At 40.3% G+C, this 19,673-nt stretch overlaps 1 protein-coding gene across 4 annotated transcripts; it reads left to right on the forward strand.

Moving 5' to 3' along the window:
* Window positions 1-1,459: 1,459 nt before the first annotated feature.
* On the forward strand, window positions 1,460-18,733 carry LOC144515173 (capZ-interacting protein). 4 transcript variants are annotated; one of them, XM_078245773.1, is made up of 6 exons: window positions 1,460-1,666; window positions 14,999-15,085; window positions 15,281-15,352; window positions 15,735-15,806; window positions 16,755-16,967; window positions 17,615-18,733. In XM_078245773.1, exons 1-6 carry the CDS (start codon window positions 1,475-1,477, stop codon window positions 18,026-18,028), a joined length of 1,050 nt encoding a protein of 349 aa, XP_078101899.1. In that variant the 5' UTR covers window positions 1,460-1,474; the 3' UTR covers window positions 18,029-18,733. The 4 variants fall into 4 exon arrangements, with proteins under 4 accessions (XP_078101899.1, XP_078101902.1, XP_078101901.1 ...); XM_078245776.1 differs by having other exon boundaries at window positions 16,800-16,967; XM_078245775.1 differs by having other exon boundaries at window positions 15,738-15,806.
* Window positions 18,734-19,673: the final 940 nt, after the last annotated feature.

Raw genomic sequence — 19,673 nt, forward strand, 5'->3', positions numbered from 1 at the left:
ATTAAATTAGACTTGACAGGAATAATTTGCGTTTAACTATTGTCAGGGCTGAATGTCTGACCTTTGAACTCATGTGTTTGATTGTAGATATTGAGGATGTTGTGTTTTTAAGTTGGTCTAATTTTTCTAAGTCAGTCAAATGAAGTTTTAGAGACCCTGCGGGAATTGTAGGGAGGTTTTAATGACATCATAGAATATGAAAAATATAAGTCATATAAACCACACACAAGTGCCTAAAGGAATATTAAATAGATGGTTTTTTTTTTTTTTTATCAGGGTGAACATACTGTGAAATACCAGCTAAATAGCTAAACTCAACCCCCATACTGTAGGTTTCTATGCACAGCACAATTCTACACACACTGCTGTGGTTGGGGATGCCACACCTCACACAGCTGAGTCAAGACAGACAGCCAGTTACAAAAATACTGCCTTCAAAATAAAAGTATAAATATTTGTAAGCATGGAGGGAAATTCTAGCTATACAATAGATTTCATATATGTACTTTCCCTAAATGTACTTTCCAGGTGAAAGTACATTTAAGGTTTGAAACGGTAAATAGAAAAGTTTGTCTGTTATCTAAAAGTTACATTGGGCTGAAATCTGGTGCTACACTGCACACTACATACACTACAAGTGTTGCTCATATGGACACATTTTAATCAACGATGTCACAGCAGCAGTTTGCTGACAAAGGCAAAATACATGGGACTTAATTAATTTGGTTGTGGCCAGGAGTAAAACATCTGTGCATGAAAGTTTTGGCTCATAGATAGCAGACCTGCAGCATAGCTCATTGATTGCTAAATTGACTGAAAAGTTTAGTGAGACAAACAAAGTTTTCGCCCCATTTTTCATGCAATTATGATTTCTGCTGTGCATTGAGTGTTAAAGCTCCATATATATATTTATATATGTTAAAATGCTATCTAATTTCTAATTCCAGTTTCTATCTGCCAAACTTCCCAACTTACAGAATAAATAAATAAAAACTATGTAGGCCCCAGAGGTTTAATAGATAGATAGATAGATAGATAGATAGATAGATAGATACCCAGTAGCTTAAAGACATCACACACAACATACACATACATCATAAACAGGATGATAAAAAAGCAAATCCACGTGAATAGCATGGACAATAAAAGAAAAAATACTAAATAAAATAAAATGAAAAATAAAAAATCCACATGACTGTACTAAGGGATGTATAAGCATGAGCAGTGACAGGGCAGGAACTGACCCTGTGATTCAGTATGAGAGTGTGTGTCATGGTGGTAGTGCAAATAGGTCCAATAGTGCAAGGATAAAGTCTAGAGACCAGCATTAAATATGGACAATATAAGAGAATAATGTAAACATAGTAACTAGCAGTGCAAGTGCAACGTTCCAGTTTTTATTTTTTATTTTGAAAGTCTGTAGCAGAAGTAGTATTTTTTAACCTGACTGACTTGACAGTGCCTACTGAGTCAAATGCGCGTAAAAGTTGTCCACTCCTCCTGCTCGTCCATGAGCTCATTTGGCTCCAGATATAAACACAGAGTTGTGTCTGTCCCCGCTGCGCTCCTCAGTCTCTTCACAACTAGCAGGCAGTTTGCTCCAAGAGGCCGACAAACAGAAAACAAGCAGGAGGGGACGATCTCTGGCACATTCCCCAGGATGGAGGTAACAACTCTGGGACTCTGAGGCTACTTTTCTGCTGTAGCCTGTACTTTAAGGCAACTTGAACAGATGTTTTTAACATTGAGTGTGGATTTGTGCAGCCATGTGTGGTTGAAATTGAAACATTACATCATTGGAGCTCAGTGAGTAACTGTGTGGTCTGTGTTACTACTGTGATATTTCTGGAAGGACTAGGTCCTGTCTGTGCAAACGTTTAACAGATGAAATGCACGTGTAGTTGTGTTGACTACTCCTTAAAGTCCCTGATCTTTACAGCGTTTACCTCTTAACTTTGATACCTTATATAATACTATATTTTTTTTTACTTATGACAAACAATTTTGAGATTTTGCTATGATCTGTTATAGTTGTTGACTGTCTATTATATTTTGCGTGAATGTTATAGACTAGTTGCATGTTGTCTTTATGACGGAATTTTAGACTTTCTAAAAAGATGACTGGACTTCTCTTTCCTGAGGGTGTAGTTGTTCTGTTACACACACACACACACACACACACACACACACACACACACACACACACACCCCTCATATAGGCTGTTTGGCTCAGTATGTCTGAGCTTTAGGCTGATATGGTTTAAAAGTAGGTTTGTGGTAAGGACTTGATAACAAGTAACCACAGTGTTAGTGGAGGGAAATGGAGCTGACAGAACATCTGTCACGAGCCCGTGTTTGTGCGCTGTAATACAAGTGTGAAGTAAATGTCATCAGTTGATTTAGTCTTCGCTGTCAGTCTGCATTTTGCTTGTAAGTCTGAACATCCTCCATGTCCCACCCATCGTACCCTCAGCTGACAAGCCATGCTTTCTCCTCTCAAAGGCCAAACTGCCTTTACCCACTTGCAGCTAAAAAAGAAGAGAGTGTGCTTCTTTATGGTATAAGACGCCTGTCCACATCTGTTTTTCCCCCAGAGTTTGCTTGTAGGTTTGTGGCCTCCTCCCTCCAAAACAAGATGTTCCCTCCTAACTTTTAACATCTTTTTCAAGTATTTAATGTCATGTGGCAAATGGGAAGAGAAACGCCCATTTCTTCCGCCACAGCACGTGAGGGAGCACATTAGTAATGTGCCACAGAACTACTCTCACGTACTTAAACCACTCAACGTTAGGACACAGATATAGGCTTTAGACCAGATCAGCTTGGATTTATGACCTTATTTCTCTTCCCCTGTTGCCAAAGTTGAGAGTAAAGAATTTGGACTGCACCCAAATCTGGAAAAGATGAAAGAATGATTTAAAAAAAGATGAGGGAGAGGGGGCTTTCTTAGGTAAAAAAACAAAACAACAACAACAATCTGATAAGGTTGAACCTGTACAAGCAAGCTGAACACTGAGGTGGAGAATGCCGATTCCAACTATTATTGTTTGTGACTCCGGCTTTTTCTCACAAACCCAGCCCAGATCTCACAAGCTCAGTTTCTAACTAGAAGCTAATGGCCTAGCAAGTCATTGAACGGATGATGACAATGAGCTGCTCTGCAATGTACATTTAAACTGAATGCTTACGTGCCACTTCTTCAGTTCTCCCAGATGTTAGCCGTTGGGAATGGGAGGCTTTGGTCTGCTGCAGCCTTGGTTTGAGTTTGATCGGATGGGATTTTTGCTTGCTGCGTTTTGCCTAAAGCACCTGTAAACAAGCGTTAAACTAGCCTGTAAAGTCAGTCTCGCGCTCGCCGTTATTTAAGCTGCTTCGGCTTTACGCTTTGATGACATTAGGCCTGTCACGATAACAAATTTTGCTGGACGATAAATTGTCCCAGAAATTATTGCGATAAACGATAATATTGTCGTTCCGAGACCATTTTCATCTAATGATGATGGCATAATAATGCAGGTACACCTTTTCAAAGATCAATAAACTTTATATAATATTTAACACTGGAACTGGAAGACATTTTAAATATCCACAATATGTCTTTGATATTCTTTTTAGTATGTCGTCTTTCACGCTGTTGTACAGCTGTGGAATTGCCGTTTGTGACACGTATATGTTCTCCCAGGCAATTCCTACTGGCTGTCAAATGTTTGCAGCATTCGTCAAGTGTTTGTGCGATAGACTACAGACTCTGTACTACATTTAACAATTATTTATTAAACACTAAATATTAAATTTAAGTAATATATAATTAATAAATTATATCTATCTATATCTATGTGGCTATCTGCCACATGGCGAATAAATGTTTGTATCAAAATAGTTCTGTTTTTCAGTCTTCATTTTGGCGAAGGTGCAGCTACTTTCTTCTGCTCCTCTGCTGTCTGCAGGTCGGAGCTTCGCGGGGGCAGGCAGACACCCACACCCACACCCACCCACCCACACACACACCCACACCCACACCCACACCCACACCCACACAAAAACTGGTGCACACACCAGATGCCAGCCACCACGTCACTTCTGTTTACTGATAGCTATCGTTTACCTCAGGCTAATTAATTAGCTAGTAAGTGGTGATTTTTGGCAGCCAGCCTTCCAAAAGAAAGCACAATGAAATTAAATAACCGATCATTAACCGTTGACCGACAAGCAGGTAACGGAGTCTCAGTTCACCGTTTGGGAGCCTCTGACACATTTTCCGTGTCCACGGACAGCTGTAGGCTTGTACCGGTTAATGTTCTGCGCATTGTCGGACACATGCAGCCACTTTCCTGAAACCGCTTGCGAGACTGACAAGTCCACAGCGGCGTGTTTGTCTGAGCCTGCCTCCACCGCCTCCACCTGCAGGTTGTCAACTGTGTGCTTTGGAATGAAAGGGAGAAAACAGGACGAGGATATCGCTCATACTATATATATATATATATTATAATAATATAATTTTTTTTTTTTTGACGACGCCTTAACTGCAGCACTTAAGTGCTGCGGAAAACCCTGCTCCAACAACTAGCGTTTTCTCATTTTTTTATCGTACGATTGATTTATTGACTATCGCGACAGGCCTAGATGACATCACTTATTAGTTTAATAGGTTCTGTTATTAAAAGCTGTTCATGTACGCAAACATTGATTTACAACTGCAGCAAGCAAGCCTTACGAGGAGATTGCTGCATGGAAATTCTTGAATTTTGTGTTTCCTGTTTTGCAAGCTAGTGAAATGACAAATTGGAATTTTTGTGCATTTGCGTGTGTTTGTGTGTACGACGTGTGTGCATGCACCTGAGGATTTGTACTGCCTGTGTGTTGGTTTGTGGAGTAGGGGAGTGGTGGTTTTCCTTTGATGGAAAAACAACACCACAGCTAGAGGAGTGAGTATTTTGGATTGCCTTGCCAACCATATGGTGTGCACATTTATTATGTAATCCATAGTAAAGTTAAGAGACCAATAACAGAGAGACTCAGTCTGTACCAGCCAGACATTTGCTAATGAGTCAGGTTTTTTTTCCATTTTGCTTTACAACCGTATGTCATTTAAATAGTGTCCCACTATTATAGGGCTGCAACTAACGATTATTTTAATGGTGGATTAATCTGTCAATTAGTTAATAGTTGTTTTGGTCTGTAAAATGAATAATTAAAAAATTGTGAAAAATGTGGATCAGTGTTTCCCAAAGCCCAAGATGACGTCCTCAAATGTCTTGTTTTGTTCACAACTCAAAGATATTCAGTTTACTGTCACAGAGGTGTGAAGAAACTAGAAAATATTCACATTTATGGAGCTTTTTTTTTTCATTTAAAAAAAAAAATTAATAAAAAATTAATAAAAAATTATCAAAATAGTTGGCGATTCATTTAAAGGTCCACTGTGTGACGTGTTTAGTTGTTCATTATCAAAATCTGTGTTGCCCGTTCACAAACTTGTCCTTTTTCATGAATATTTACCACCACCATCAATTCCAAGTATTCATTTTGCCTTGAAATTTTACGTTTGCATTCGCATGAACTGGTTCATATTCATGCGCCATCTTGAAATACGTTAGCCGGTAAGGGACATACGGGACATGCTGCTCCGCCTTTCACGTTTTCGCTGTCACATGATAAACTCACAGGTGTTGCTAACGGGTATTGTAGCTTCCCGGCCCTGGAAGAAGGAAACATGGAGGACCACACGTATTCAAAATCCAGGAGTCTTCATCTTCTTCGCCCAGAAAAAGAAAAAGGAGATTGAAAAGAGCAAGAGACCGGCTTTTTGAAGCGTGAAGGCTACCGTAGCTGTAATACGTGAGAGAGTTGATTGCGATCTATGATCTCAACGCTAGATGGGAGAAATTCCTACACATTGGACCTTTTTTAATAGTTGACAAATAATGAATGGATTAAATAACTGGATTAATATTTGCAGCTCTACACTATTATGTTAACCATTATTATCAATTTATTATGAACCAATCCTTCTATCCCTACTACTTGTACTATAGCTACTACTTGCACTGCAGTAAGTAACCTAGAACAGTATATAGTCCAGGGTCACTCACGGTAAATAAAAACAGTACTGTAGCGTCCTTCGAAGCTTTTTGTGATTACAGTATGACACAGGGTAAAAACATCTGCTGCTAGTATGTTCAGAGCTTATCCGAACTGGACATGAAGTGACAGATCCAGTCTGTGGTGTTTGCTGAGGCTGTATATTGAGCTGTGTGTGTTTCAGAGCAGTATGACTGGTTCACTCTGGCCTTAACGTAAAACAGACACCTAACTGACCGTGAAGCTCAGTGGAATGTAAAAGCATCAGCATCAAGGAAAGCCTACGAAACTTTAGCCCGTTATAAGTCACGGTGCAGTTATGGTTGGATCTGTGTTCAGAATGTGTATGAAATGTGTAAATGTCATCTCATTTTAGAGCGTATACAATTCATTAAAGTCGTGCGATTTTTTTTTTAAAGCACTTCTGAGGCATGATAAGATGAGCTGGATGAAGAGCACATATTGATTGATAGGACAAACCACCAGAATCTCATGTGACATTAACTCAGCTTCCGCTGATGCTTCCTGTTGTGGCTTTTTTTTCATAACATCCTGCAAACCACATCAGTTTTCTCTGATATTGTTTCTGTCAACATATGGGAACTCTGTCGTCTTCTGAAACCAGCGCTTTGCAGTGGCAAAAATATATGGTAATTGCAAAATCAGTTGGAAAAGGGATGCAAACTGATGAACGTGCATAGTTTCTGCAAAATATTAAGAATTTCACAGTAGTAGTAGTAGTTCTTTTCACTGTTTGGCAACATGCTGTCGGGTGAAAACCTCGTATGTCCAAAACCGTTGTTTAAGCCAAGTTAAAAACATTTAATTGAGCTATTGACCTCAGACGAAATCACCTCGACCTGTGGTCGATGTAAACAATGCAGGTTTCAAAACATTCAAAATATAGCTTTGCAAATTTTTAACAATGTAGGAAATGCGTTCAACATGTGTCGCCCAGATAGCTCAGCTGGTAGAGCGGGCACCCATATATAGAGGTTTCGTCCTAGACGCAGCGGGCACGGGTTTGACTCCAACCTGCGGCCCTTTGCTGCATGTCATTCCCCCCTCTCTCTCCCCTTTCATTTCTTCAGCTGTCCTGTCAATAAAGGCCTAAAAATGGCCAAAAAATAATCTTAAAAAAAGAAACATGTTTTAAGGCCTGAAAGATAGGCTACACACTGTTTTTTTCTTTTTGGTGGACGTTGAATATAAAGAAAACGGTTTATGGGTCACAATGAAAAGTCAAACTGATAACTTTAATCTGGTTCGGCAGCGCTGTGTACCCTGAAGGCGATGACATACGGTACAACCTGAAACATTTTCACCAGGCTCACTGTCTTTGGAGATTGCAGTGTGCTCAGACTTGCTGACTATAGCATTTAAATTGTTTGTAGTAACTGTGATATCGCCTGCAGTAAAATATCATTCTAAAATATAGTGGTTGTGTTGTCAATATATTGGTTTGTTGCCTGTATTTACATCTCCTCATGTCTCTTTCAAAGTAGTTGTGTGGAAGCTTGGTTGGTTGGACAATTTGTTCACCTTTAGGACCAATCAAATGGTTTATAAAGCCTCATAATTCCTTAGCTGCTTTTTATTGCAGACAAGTGGTTGTTATTTTCTTAAACATTGTTATAGTTGGTGTCCATTGCAGGCCCTCACACGATACATGAAGTGTGTTTTTCTCAGAGTCCTCCTATCAGTCAGACCCTGCCCCTCTGATTTTCAGTCTGAAGCAGTGTGTGGCGCTGAGAGATAGCCTGGGTGGGAACTATTTTACGGACAAGATAGTGAGGAGGACTCTGTGAAAGAAAAACGCACATGCTGTTGGCTTTCAAGAAAGTTATGTCACTGATAGATACATGTAGGCTGAGGCAGCCTGAGTCAGGCTTGAAGCTGTCTGAGACATCTGCAGATTGTCAAACATGTTGAATTTAGTCAGTATTTTAAAGTCTACAAACGTGAGATACGTGCAGACAGGATTTTAAGAACAGTGAACCAGACAGAGGAAATGGAAACTCCAAAAAAACAATATCATCATGACTTTATAACTCAGTTAACCTATACTGCCTGCACCTCCTCAACCACCCTCCTCTAAATTTGGCATCTAGCCATGCTCTTTATTTCCTTCTTTGACAGAAAGGAGTGCAAACACAACGAGTGCTAGAAGCTGCTTGTATATTGCATGGGCCATTCTTTCAAACCCACATTTAACATTTTGTGAAATATTGAGAACTTTCGGTTAGGTTTTCAGGCTTAGAAGGCAGGTTCAAACTGCTAATTTAACATTTTATAAACCCATTCATCTTTTGGAAGGACCAGGTATACAAGATATGAGAAAACAACTCCTCATTATGGAGAATGGTCTCTTTCAGTGTTATAGAATATTTGATCCTAAAGTTTGCATTTTTTAAAGTCTGCCATGGATGAATGGAAGTCAAACCCTGTGGTGGTGATGTATATCAGCTGAAATGATGCTACGTTGTAGCGGGGAAGGTGCAGGGCTTCACTGAATGAAGTCATCCCATGTCTGTGCTACTCAGCCTCCACGTCAACTATCCGATCCACTGTCCCGGTGGGTTTTGTCTTTGTGATTGCTGGATCAGAGTGGTTGAGAATACCAGAACACCCTGTCGAATCCCCAACAGATGCTTGTATTAAGGTTTTCTTGCTAAGGATCAAACATTTGGAGGACGTACTGTCTGCTGTGAGCTGTTAACAGTTTGTGTTATCTTTTCTTACTCAGCATTCACTCTCCATTGCCCCGCCTTCTCCTATTTCCTATTGTCTGCCACACTTTTTCTTACTGTGTAATTATAGCGGGTGTTATTCCTTCTTTACATATTATATGCGTTACTTCCTCATAAGCTTTCCACGAGTAGCTGTTGCTCAATGGGTGTAATATAAAGTACAAGAATTGTGAAATAGCCCTCTGGTCTCTATCTTCATAATTTGATCATTGTAGTTAAATAGCATATCTGGAAAAAAAAAAAAGCCTCTTGGGGTCTAGACTCGTTTGTTGTTGCATTTGCCACATTTAAGAAAGTCATTTCAGTCTTGTGGTCTTTCTTTGGAATTTTAACTTTATCGGCAGCTTTCTGTTCTCAGATCATATGGATGTATTTCCCTTTTTTTTCTTTTCTCTGGATGCATATTATTTCATGACATATTTGCTTTCCCACCCTACAGTACAAGTCTGTGTCTGCAGCACCTCCCATTTCCTTTGAGGCAGGGGCAGTAATGTCTGGTAGATGAGGGTGTTCATTTACCTCATCCCTCTGATTGAGGGCCTTTTGTAGTCTTCACACACACACACACACACACACACACACACACACACACACACACACACACACACACACAACCCATGTAAAAACACACAAACAAAGTGCCAGTGAGGGCAGTGGAAAAATGAGATATTCAGATGAGGTCCGTCCAAAACCACATCATGTTTTCCTGGAAAGCCAGTGAGCAAGAAGGTGGCTGTCTGCTCTCGTACCACTTAACAAGTGCAGGCAGAAGGGCGCTGCTCACTGTGGTGGTTTCCCCCATGGCAGAACACACCGACGTGTGAAAACAAAGTCTGCAGACCCAAACTGAAGCCTTGGTGATCTCCTTGAAGAATTGCTAGCTCAACAGCTGTGCTTTGGTGTTTTTTATTTATCTTCACTTTCCCAGATTTTCAATGTGTGGGGCGCACCAGCGAGATCTTATGAGGATTGAGAGTTCCTAGAGAAGGGTTAAAGATCCTGAACCAGACATCATCTTTATCAGCTCCATGGTAGAATACATGGCCTGTTGTCTCTCTGACCACCCCGTTTATATCAGGCAGATATGTTAGGATTTACTAGACTTGTATCATGTGCTTATTCTCCCCTGCCTCTGGAAATATGAATAACGGGAACAGACAGTAACAGACTTTGTGTGATCTGTTTGTCTCTGTGTTATCTTTCCACATCTGCCGGTCATACAGAAAACCTCGTGTCTCCATCAGACTTTTCCTGCAACACATTCACACTGAAAACCACAGTCTTTTCAGGTGTGGCCATTATGGCTGGGTTAAAATAATAGATTCTTCAATAAAAATCAATTTTAGTTTGAGTGATCTGATATTGATTCATAAAATCCAGAAGTCGATCTTTTAATATGTGCCTTTTCACCATGGCTGGAAGTACTTTAAACAAACTTTTTGGGGGTCAAATCTTAATGTAAACATTAACCTGGTTCATTATTTAAAATATTTTGAGGGTTGCTTCTTCCTTGTACAGTTTACAGCATACGTTCTCTGAGAATCTGTTTTATAGCCAAGCAAGATTGGTGTTTAATTGAAATGTCCCTTACCTAATTGATATCGAATCGGAAATGTAATCGAATCGGGACCTTGTGGATCAGAATCACATCGATTCAGGAAACCACTGGCGATACCCAGCTCTAGTGGCCATGTGCACTGTCAGCCATTTTGAAGGTCAACCGTTATTTAACAATGACTAGGTTTACATGCACGTAATATTCCGTTTTTTGCTCTCATTCCAAAAAAGACGATATTCCAACTAATCTGTTTACATGGCTAATGAAAGTGAATATTCCACTAATATTCCCGTTTTTACATGAAGCCGTGCAAAATAAGATTTTTTTCAAAGTTTATCAGCGGAGGAGGACGTGTTGGAGCGTGCAAACACAGCGTCCCTCTTTCATTCCTTCAACCAGCTTCTTGAAAAGTTCGGCGTAGCGATGTGTGCGCATAGCCAAAAACCTGTTGATATCCAAGTCTTTGATAATGTTTAAAAGTAGCTGTGTTTCTCCTTCTTATCAGGTCTGCAGCCTTGCAAACAGTTGGCTGGTTGGTCTGTGTGCAGCAACCACAGCAATGCACAAAGAGACACATATTCCGAATGCGCTGTATATGTATACAGAGAATGCCTCTAAAACCCGAGTAATACGGGAATATCCCACGTCTTAATCGGAAAATGTTATATTCGGAAAAAGGTCTTATTCTGAATATGCAACCAGAATATGCTGTTTACATGACCTGTATCAAATTCAGAATATTGCCATTCAGAATAATAGTGGAATATTGGTGTGCATTTTAACATACTCATTGACTCAAAACAGCTTTCTACATCTTTAAACTGTACTATCAAGTAGAACTGACAAATCAAGGTACTAACCTAATATTAACATAAAGAAGTCCTGCTTCTAGATTAGCAACACCGCCCACAACAACCTTTATTCAATGAGAAATATTAAATAGATGTCTTGTCTTAGTCTCCCTTGTGTTATGTTTATGTTACAGGTGCTGTAGGTAGGATTGCTAAGATCCAGGACTTAGCCAAAAAATGTGAACATCGACAACTTCTCAGTCCCTCCCCCCCCTTTCCACTAAAGCCCAAAACGGTCTCCTAACCCCCTCCTCCCACAAGGGAGAATGAATGTGTGTGCATGAGCAGTGATTGACACACAGACATAGACCCCCCAACTACAGGGACACCAAAGTCAGCCACATGCAGCTCCACTGCATTGCGCAAATGTACCTCAACAGTATTAATGTATACTCCACTCGAGTGGAAACAGTGTTCACAGGGCGGCAGGCTGTCCATGGTAACTACAGAGGCTCCTTGAGTTTCTGGAAAGGGAAAACGACCCAAGAAAAGATTTGTTATATAGGCATCGACACACGGTAGTGTCCCGTGTCTTGCACTGCAAATGTATTATCTGTGAATTAACCACAATGCATTTTTACACCTGGCCTGGGGATTCAAACCAGCAAATTCTTTCATTTATAATACTTTACTATCCTCTAGGCTACCACTGTTCCCTTGAATGCCAGCTTTTCTACAAGCATAAATTGACTTTTTTGTCATGCTGTTAAATAATGGAGAAGCTCTTCATATTTAAAGAATACAAATGTTTTGGCCCATTTTAGTGTGCACTGTATATGTAACTGTAAGCAAGCAACATCTGTTTCCATGGAAGTCAGAGTTCAGAAATGGCTTGTTTCATTTTTAGTGTCGACACAGGCCCAGTTTTAGAGAACTTGAATCACATGGCTCGGGCACTGCTTTTTAAGAAGGGTTTTTCTTCTTCCTTGTTTAGACATGCTCAATTGCTCTGTATGCTAGATTAGTATGTTTCAGATGTGGTTTAGCATATCCAGGGATACTCTCTCTCAGGAGCTGAGGGGTTACAGAGCAGAGCTGTGATCCAGGCTGCCTGCACAGCTCTGGGGCTTTTTCCCAGGCCTAGAGCCCCAGAAATAGTTTTCCCTGCTCTCTCCTGCAGTGAACCAAAGATTCCCACTCTTCCACAGAGCTTGGGGTCCCAGCTGAGTTAAACAAGTGCAATACTGATAACCAACCAAGGCCTTGTATGGCTTATTGAATTAATGTGTCTCTTTAGTCATCTCAGTGAAATCATTTCAGTTTAATAGAGAATAAGAGAATAAGATGCTTGCCTCGATGTTTTCAATTAAAAGACTTTTATTTAATTGGTTCAGATTAGTATACCTTATACATTGCCTATACTGTATGTTTTGCATAAGACAATACCTCTTGTAAAAAGGTTCTTGTTTAAATTATAGCAGATAAAAAAGCTTACTATGTCATCTGGGTATGTCACTTGCTATGCTAGACTAGTTCTGAAGTAACAGTGGAAGTTTTCATACTGTAAATCATTCCTACAATTCTTTTACGTTAAATATGAATACAACTGCTTCTATCACGTTATATACTGTATGCATAGTCAGTGTATTTTAAGTCGGGGAGGTATTTCCATTGAGTGTGACGTTATTTTCATTCTGCATGAAGAAGCTAATTAAAGATTAGGGCTCTCTTCGAAAGGATGCATGGAAGGATATTAATGGATCTGAAATGATTTCTTCTAAAACTAGAAAGTTGTTGAATAGTTAATGCTGCTGACGCCTTTTAAATCTTCATATAGCTCTCACGTTGTGTTTAAGTCCCTTTTGCAAGTAACTGATCATTTCTAAAATGATCAAAATATGAAGAATAAACTAACTGGTCTAAATATCATCTTTGCTGGGCGCCTGGGTAGCTCACCTGGTAGAGCAGGCACCCATATATAGAAGTTTACTCCTCAACGCAGCGGGCCGCAGGTTCGACTCTGCCATGCGGCCATTTGCTGCATGTCATGCCCCCTCTATCTCCCCTTTCATGTCTTCAGCTGTCCTATATAAATAAAGGCCTAAAATGCCCAAATATCATCTTTGCTGTACATGACCAAGTAAAATTACAGAGGTCATTTCTAACGTATACATTTTTAAATAATATTAAACCATATGTCAGGAAAAGAAGTAACTCACGGGAACGAATAAAGAATTTATTGATTGTGTGTTCGAGGGGACTGGTAGACATTTCTCCCGTGTATCATTTAAAGTTTCATGAAAACGGGAACCTTGATATTCTTCACCCAACATGCTTGAGCAGCAATTCAAACAAACAAAGCCACTTCCTTTGCCTGCACTGCTGTGACTAGAGTTTGTGCTCCGAAGGAGGCTTTGTTTTTGAAGGGCAGGAAAGCGTTAAACAATTAAGAGGTTACAAAATAATGGTATGGATGCTGGGTGGTCCCTGGTGATTACTATTTATCACGGTTGAGAAAAGAGAACTCAGGAAATGGGTTGGGATGTTGGATTAAGACAGAGGAGGCGCAGAGAGAAGAATTAACAGAGGCACTGCAGGGCTAGCTGATGCTGTAATACGTTTGGGTGGAGGGAGCAAGGTGGTGAGGTCATGTTGAGAACAAGGGGAGGGGGGGGGGAGGAAAATAAAGCTTGTGATTAAAATGTGGAATGTGTGTATCTGCGAAGCTTGGGAGATCCAAGATGTTTCCATGGGCTACGGCTCAAACTGCAGAGCTGGAGGGGAACTGAGAGTGCACACCCAGGAAATGTGACACAATTGGCAGCTGTAAGGAGAGGCATGAGCTTGTTAGTGGTCAATAAAAGTAGAATGGAAATGAGCTGTAGCATCAAAGCCAGAAAGAGAACGGGAGGAGCACCAAAAGCAGTGACTGTACAATGCAAATCATTAAATGGTGACATGATGCATGAGAAATCTGCATAGTGCTGGCACAGCTCAGGCTGCCGTCATGTTGTAAACAAATGTCTTCGACCTGTTCACGGTCCAATGACTAGAACCTGGAAAACAAGTGTCATACTAGAGTGTTTTCATTTTGTGCACATTTCAGGCTGCAGCCATCAGCAAACTTATCACGTAGGAAACAGATATGTGGTCATGAAAGGGCAGCGCAGAGGAGGGAAGTTTAGCAATCAGCTTGGGAATAGAGGGAGAGACAGAAAAGTAAAGGGGCCAAGAAGTGATAACAGTGTGAGGCTGCAAGTACAGGTCCCTCCTGTCATAGGCTGCGGGGTGATGTTGAACAGCTGTGGAGAGAGTGGCTCACTTCCTGTGTCCAAGCCCGCAAAATATGCTCCTTAGTAGGAGAAGAGATGAGTGGGTGAGCATTGAATCCAAGTTTTCTTTGTTTTGTTTTTTTTCCCCCCCAACCTTCCTGCTATGTTTCTCAACCCATCTGCATTTTCTTTGTTTACAAAGAGGGAAGTGAAACATGTTCTTTATCTTAGAACATCTCATTGTTCAGGTGCAAAATGGCTCTCTGAACATGCCATGCATGGTGAGATGTATTGGTTTTTTAGCTCTCTAGTCAGCAAGTTACTGCCCTGAGTAACATCATTCAGTTGTTGTTGTTGTAACAGGGCAAAGGCATGTTATGCATATTTCTTCACATTTAAACTAGCATTCTGTTTGAAAGTGTTACACTTTACACTCAGCATATGGGAGGCAATACATCATTTTAAAATGTGACAAACTGTGTCAAGACTGTTGTTAGCATGAAGTATTTTTCAGTTGTTTGTTTAAATGTCTTTCTTTTCCAATAGGATTCTCCAGGATCCAAGCCATCTGTGGCTGAGCTGGCTGGAAGGTTCAAAGGTCACATTCTACCAATGCCCACCTCAAATAACGAGGTACTTTATTTATATCTAATATGTTACTGTTACAGTATCCATACAATAATATACCCAGTGTGTCTAGCTGCCAAGAAAAACAGCTCTCCACATTCTGTACATAGTTTGTTTTCATACTTACATGTAAAGTGGGTGAATATATATGGACTGCTTGTGCTTACAGATTTTATTTACAATATCTCCCCTTTTTTGTAGTTGTCATTTCGAAGAAGACCTCCGTGTTCCCTAAAGTTGCAAAGTCAAAAAGATGATAATGAAGAATCAGATGTAAGTAATGTTCTTCCTTGACTGATACGTGTGCTATAAATCAGTCTTCTTGATATACAAAGGAAGTCTCCAGACAGATTTGGATTTGTTTACTCTACATTTTCATTGCAACCTCACAGTTTCAACACACTAGGCAGTGTACTGTTGCCAAATCCATAATTTAATCTATTTTATGAATCTATTTTTTTCTTCTGCCTAAAACATTGGGAAAGTTGTGTTAGGAAAGTACTGCTGTTTTTCTTCATAGAAGGGACTACCAAACAAACCACACTAACATGTCTTTGCATGGCACATTGTAACACAAAGCACAACAACAGTGCAAAAATGTGTACATTTTGTGAAGTTGTCTTTTCATTTATTCTGGTCTGACTGCGTTCTCTAGCAGAAAACTATTGTCTCACCAAATCCCTTTAAAATCAAGATGAAGAACTCCTCCATCATTGAGAAACTTCAGGTAAATAAATTTGAATATTTTGTGAAGGAAATGGGAAAACAAAACAAATGCTTATCTCACTAATGATGTGTTATTATAGGATGTAATATACAGGCAGAAGTAGTCAGGAGTTTGCATAATCCAGAGATTGAGATGTGTAAAGCATTACTGCCACCCACTGTTCAGTTGACATTGGTAACTGAGCTGTTTGCATGCTGGGAAAAAGGGCAAGGGCTTGTCCCTGATGCCACAATCTGCTCAGATTAATGATTTAATGGGATCAAGGGCCATTCAGCCTCCAGTGAGGCTTGAACTCGCCACTGTCGTTCCATTAGTTAGCAATTCACACGGTGGGCAGCCATGGGACAAAAGGGCTGCCGATTCTCCCTCTTCCTCTTCTCCCCAGTGGAGGTAGGATACTCTCCTCTAAACTTGAACAGTGGTTTGGGGACTAACTCGAGATTTGATGTACTTTAGTTCTCAGACTGAATATGACAGGTGTTGTTTGTGACACTTAAAATGGAATGTCAGGCCGTCCTTCTAGTGGGTGAGTTTTCAAAGTAGGAAGGAGAGATGTGCACACCTATAATGCTTATATTTTCAAACTAAGTTACACATTTAAAGGAGAAATAATACCTACTTTTTGTGTGTGTGTATATGTATGTGTATGTAATGTAATGTGTGTGTGTGTGTGTGTGTGTATGTATGTATGTATGTATGTATGTATGTATATATATATACACATAGTGTTTTAAGAATATACCCATGTATAAAGCAACATGACATTGTTTAATCTTTCCTTCACTTATATTTCCTAATAGAATGACTCTTATGTTGAATGTTCTTATGTTGCTGTGTAAATACCTTTAATTCCAGTAATTAAGGACATTGTTGATTAGGTTTCATTAGAACACAATGTACTAAAGAGATTATAGTATCCAGGCTACAGGATCTTCCTTTGCCCTGTAGGCCAATCTTGCCTTGTCACCCACTGCTCTGCTGCCTTCACCCAAGAGTCCCGAGGCCAAGCTCCAGCCAGCACTGTTGTCCCCGACCACACCCGGGAGCCCACAAAGCCCCCTGAGCCCCACCCTGCGGCGCTCACATCTGTCCAGTGAAGAGGAGGACCCAATCAGCTTTGACAGCCCTCCTGAAGGCACCCCGCTGCCGAGCATCAACAAGGTAAACGTACAGTATCCTCTCCTTTATAATGGACAGGTTTGTGCTGTTACTGTGAATATCGTGTTGATGAGCACCCTAGATCATGTTCTTCCAGTTAGATTGTGTTCTACTCACAGATTATTTGGAAGCATTTTTGAGTAGTTAGTGCTCTTATGCTTTATATATTCGCGTGGGTTTTTACACGTGAGGTTCTGAGTCACTAAATGACAAACATGAGCTGCTGTCACGTTAAGGCCCCTGAAGTGTAGCGTATTCACCGACTGAGCCGTGACGTCACAGCCGGACACATGGTCCCCGTCCCCATTGACGTGTCTCTCAGCGGGTGTTCTGCATATCTTCTGGTTAAGCAGGCCTTGGATAAGCTGGCGCAAGATGCCCCTGTAGTGCATGAGTACTGCTGCAAGGGGGATTGAAGATGTAATCCCCTTAGCCTAGTTACAGTAGAGTCCCTAGGTACCATTTTGTGCATTGCTCTTACGCATATGCTGAGACTTGGATAGTTAATAGAAAATAATTTGATGATCTAAATAAATTGATATTGAATATAGGTTCTTAGCTGTCTTAAATATCTAAGTTGCCTTGATTATTTAAAATGTATGTACATATTCTTAATTCCCTGCTGGTTCTTACTCATCTTTTCCACACAGACTCGTGCACGGCTATCATTCAAAAGGCGCCCGCCCACGAGACAGCACAGGAGGTCAGCTGGAGAGGAGAGAGCCTCAGGGAATGCTCTGTCCCCATGTGAACTGTACAGCCCGAAAGAAAATGGGGACACGGACCAGGTTTTCGATTATGGACAGTTGGAAAATCTGAAAGAAGCTGAAGAGAAGGACAGGGACTGTGAAAAACCAGAGGATGAGGTAGCAAGTGACCCCGATGACGGCGGCGATTCAGAGAAGGAGCAGGAAGCACAACAAGCCCAGAACTTTGAGGCTTTGGAGGAGGAACAGCAGCCTTCAGAGCCTTGCACTGCCCGGCACATGGAGGGCAATGTTGAAACCAAGGGGGAAGAGGAGATGTCTCAGGACGAGCACCAAGGAGGAAATGACACAGTGTGAACTGTGAATGTTTACTTTAAGAAAAGAAATATGAATAAGTTATTCAGTGCTTTTGATTAAGAGAACTCTTAAAATAACTCCTCAGAAACAGTTCATTGGTTTTAAATTTCTTGGTACCTGATCTTTTTAAGTCCCTCTGTCGCCCTCTCCTGGCCGTTTATCTGAACAGGTCTATAAACACTGGAGAGTTATAAGAAGCAGCTGTTCTCTGCACATGGAATAATAAGTTGATACTGTATCCATTATCAGGCAGAGGTATTTGTGTCATATTGTATCAAGTCTGCAAGAACAAACTCCTGTTTTTATGACAAATAGCTTGTTTTTCTTTGCAAATCAAAGACATTGTTAAGAGTGTACTTCCATGTCAGAGGTATCTGTCACGTACAAAGGACTTTGGAAATACTGAATGTTGGGTTGACAAAAAGCAAAACATTATTAGATTTCATATATATATATATATATATATATTAGCAAATACATACAATGTTCTGGCATCTTACCAAATCCCTTTCACTTTAGGTGAAAATGATGTACTTTGCTTATCTAGTTTTCCTTTGATGTATGTCGGTCTAATTCTCTGCTTGTCTTCTATTTTGTATTCTACAAAATATCACAGTGCTACTGTGGAGAGGCTCGGGTCCTCAGCAATTATGCACAGAAATAAACCGCTTCCTCCTTCTGTAAAGGGAAAATATTTTTTTTTGACATTGCATGTGTTTGGTCAAATTTTTGGGTTGAAAAAATCATAATTGAAAATGATTAATGTAAATGAATATGGTAGGCCTGTCCGTAAAAACTTCATGCTGTGTATCCCGAGACGATTTTTGCTAAAGACAATGTATAACGTAAAGGACTGTCTTTAGTCAGATGAGGTGTTTAAAAAAAAAAAAAAAAAAAAGGTTGGCTTTAATAGTTTATAGAGGGTTGCCAATGCTGATAAGTGATATCATTGCTAAAGTGCAGATTTGAAAGCCCCTGCACACCTCCCAGAATACCCACACAGGTGATTGAAATGGGGTCAGCCCTATGTTCCCACAGCCCAATGGTCCACAGCCCTATGTTCCCACATTTCTAAGATTTTTCTTAAAATTAGGCCCTATGTTCCCACAGCCCTATGTTCCCACATTTCTAGGACATTTTCAAAATTAGGTCTTGTGTTCCTACATTTCCCTTAAATGTAAGCCCTATCCTCCCACAACATTGTTTAGGGTTAGGGGGATACAATCTGATACAAATTTATGAAAGGGAACTGTGGGAACATAGGGCCTAATTTTGGAAAATAATCTTAGAAATGTGGGAACATAGGACCTAATTTTGAAACAAAATCTTACACACAACACTTTTCTTAGAAATGTGGGAACATAGGGCCTAATTTTTAGTAAAAACAAAAAAAATTCTTAGAAATGTGGGAACATAGGCACGCTCCCATTGAAATGACTTTCCCTGATCAGACATCTTCTCAGGGCTGTGCCTGTCTGTGTACAAACGGGCAGTTCAAAACTACGCTTTGATCGACATTGCACCTGTTAAGGAAGGACAATTTACACCTTGATAATTCCTGTAGTTCATGGAGTCGCATCATTTTCCACTGTAGCTCTATTTCAACCTGAGGTTTAATCATAACAACTAAAACATAACACCTGTG

This window comes from Sander vitreus, chromosome 3, assembly GCF_031162955.1.
Source record: "Sander vitreus isolate 19-12246 chromosome 3, sanVit1, whole genome shotgun sequence".
Lineage (NCBI taxonomy): Eukaryota > Metazoa > Chordata > Actinopteri > Perciformes > Percidae > Sander > Sander vitreus.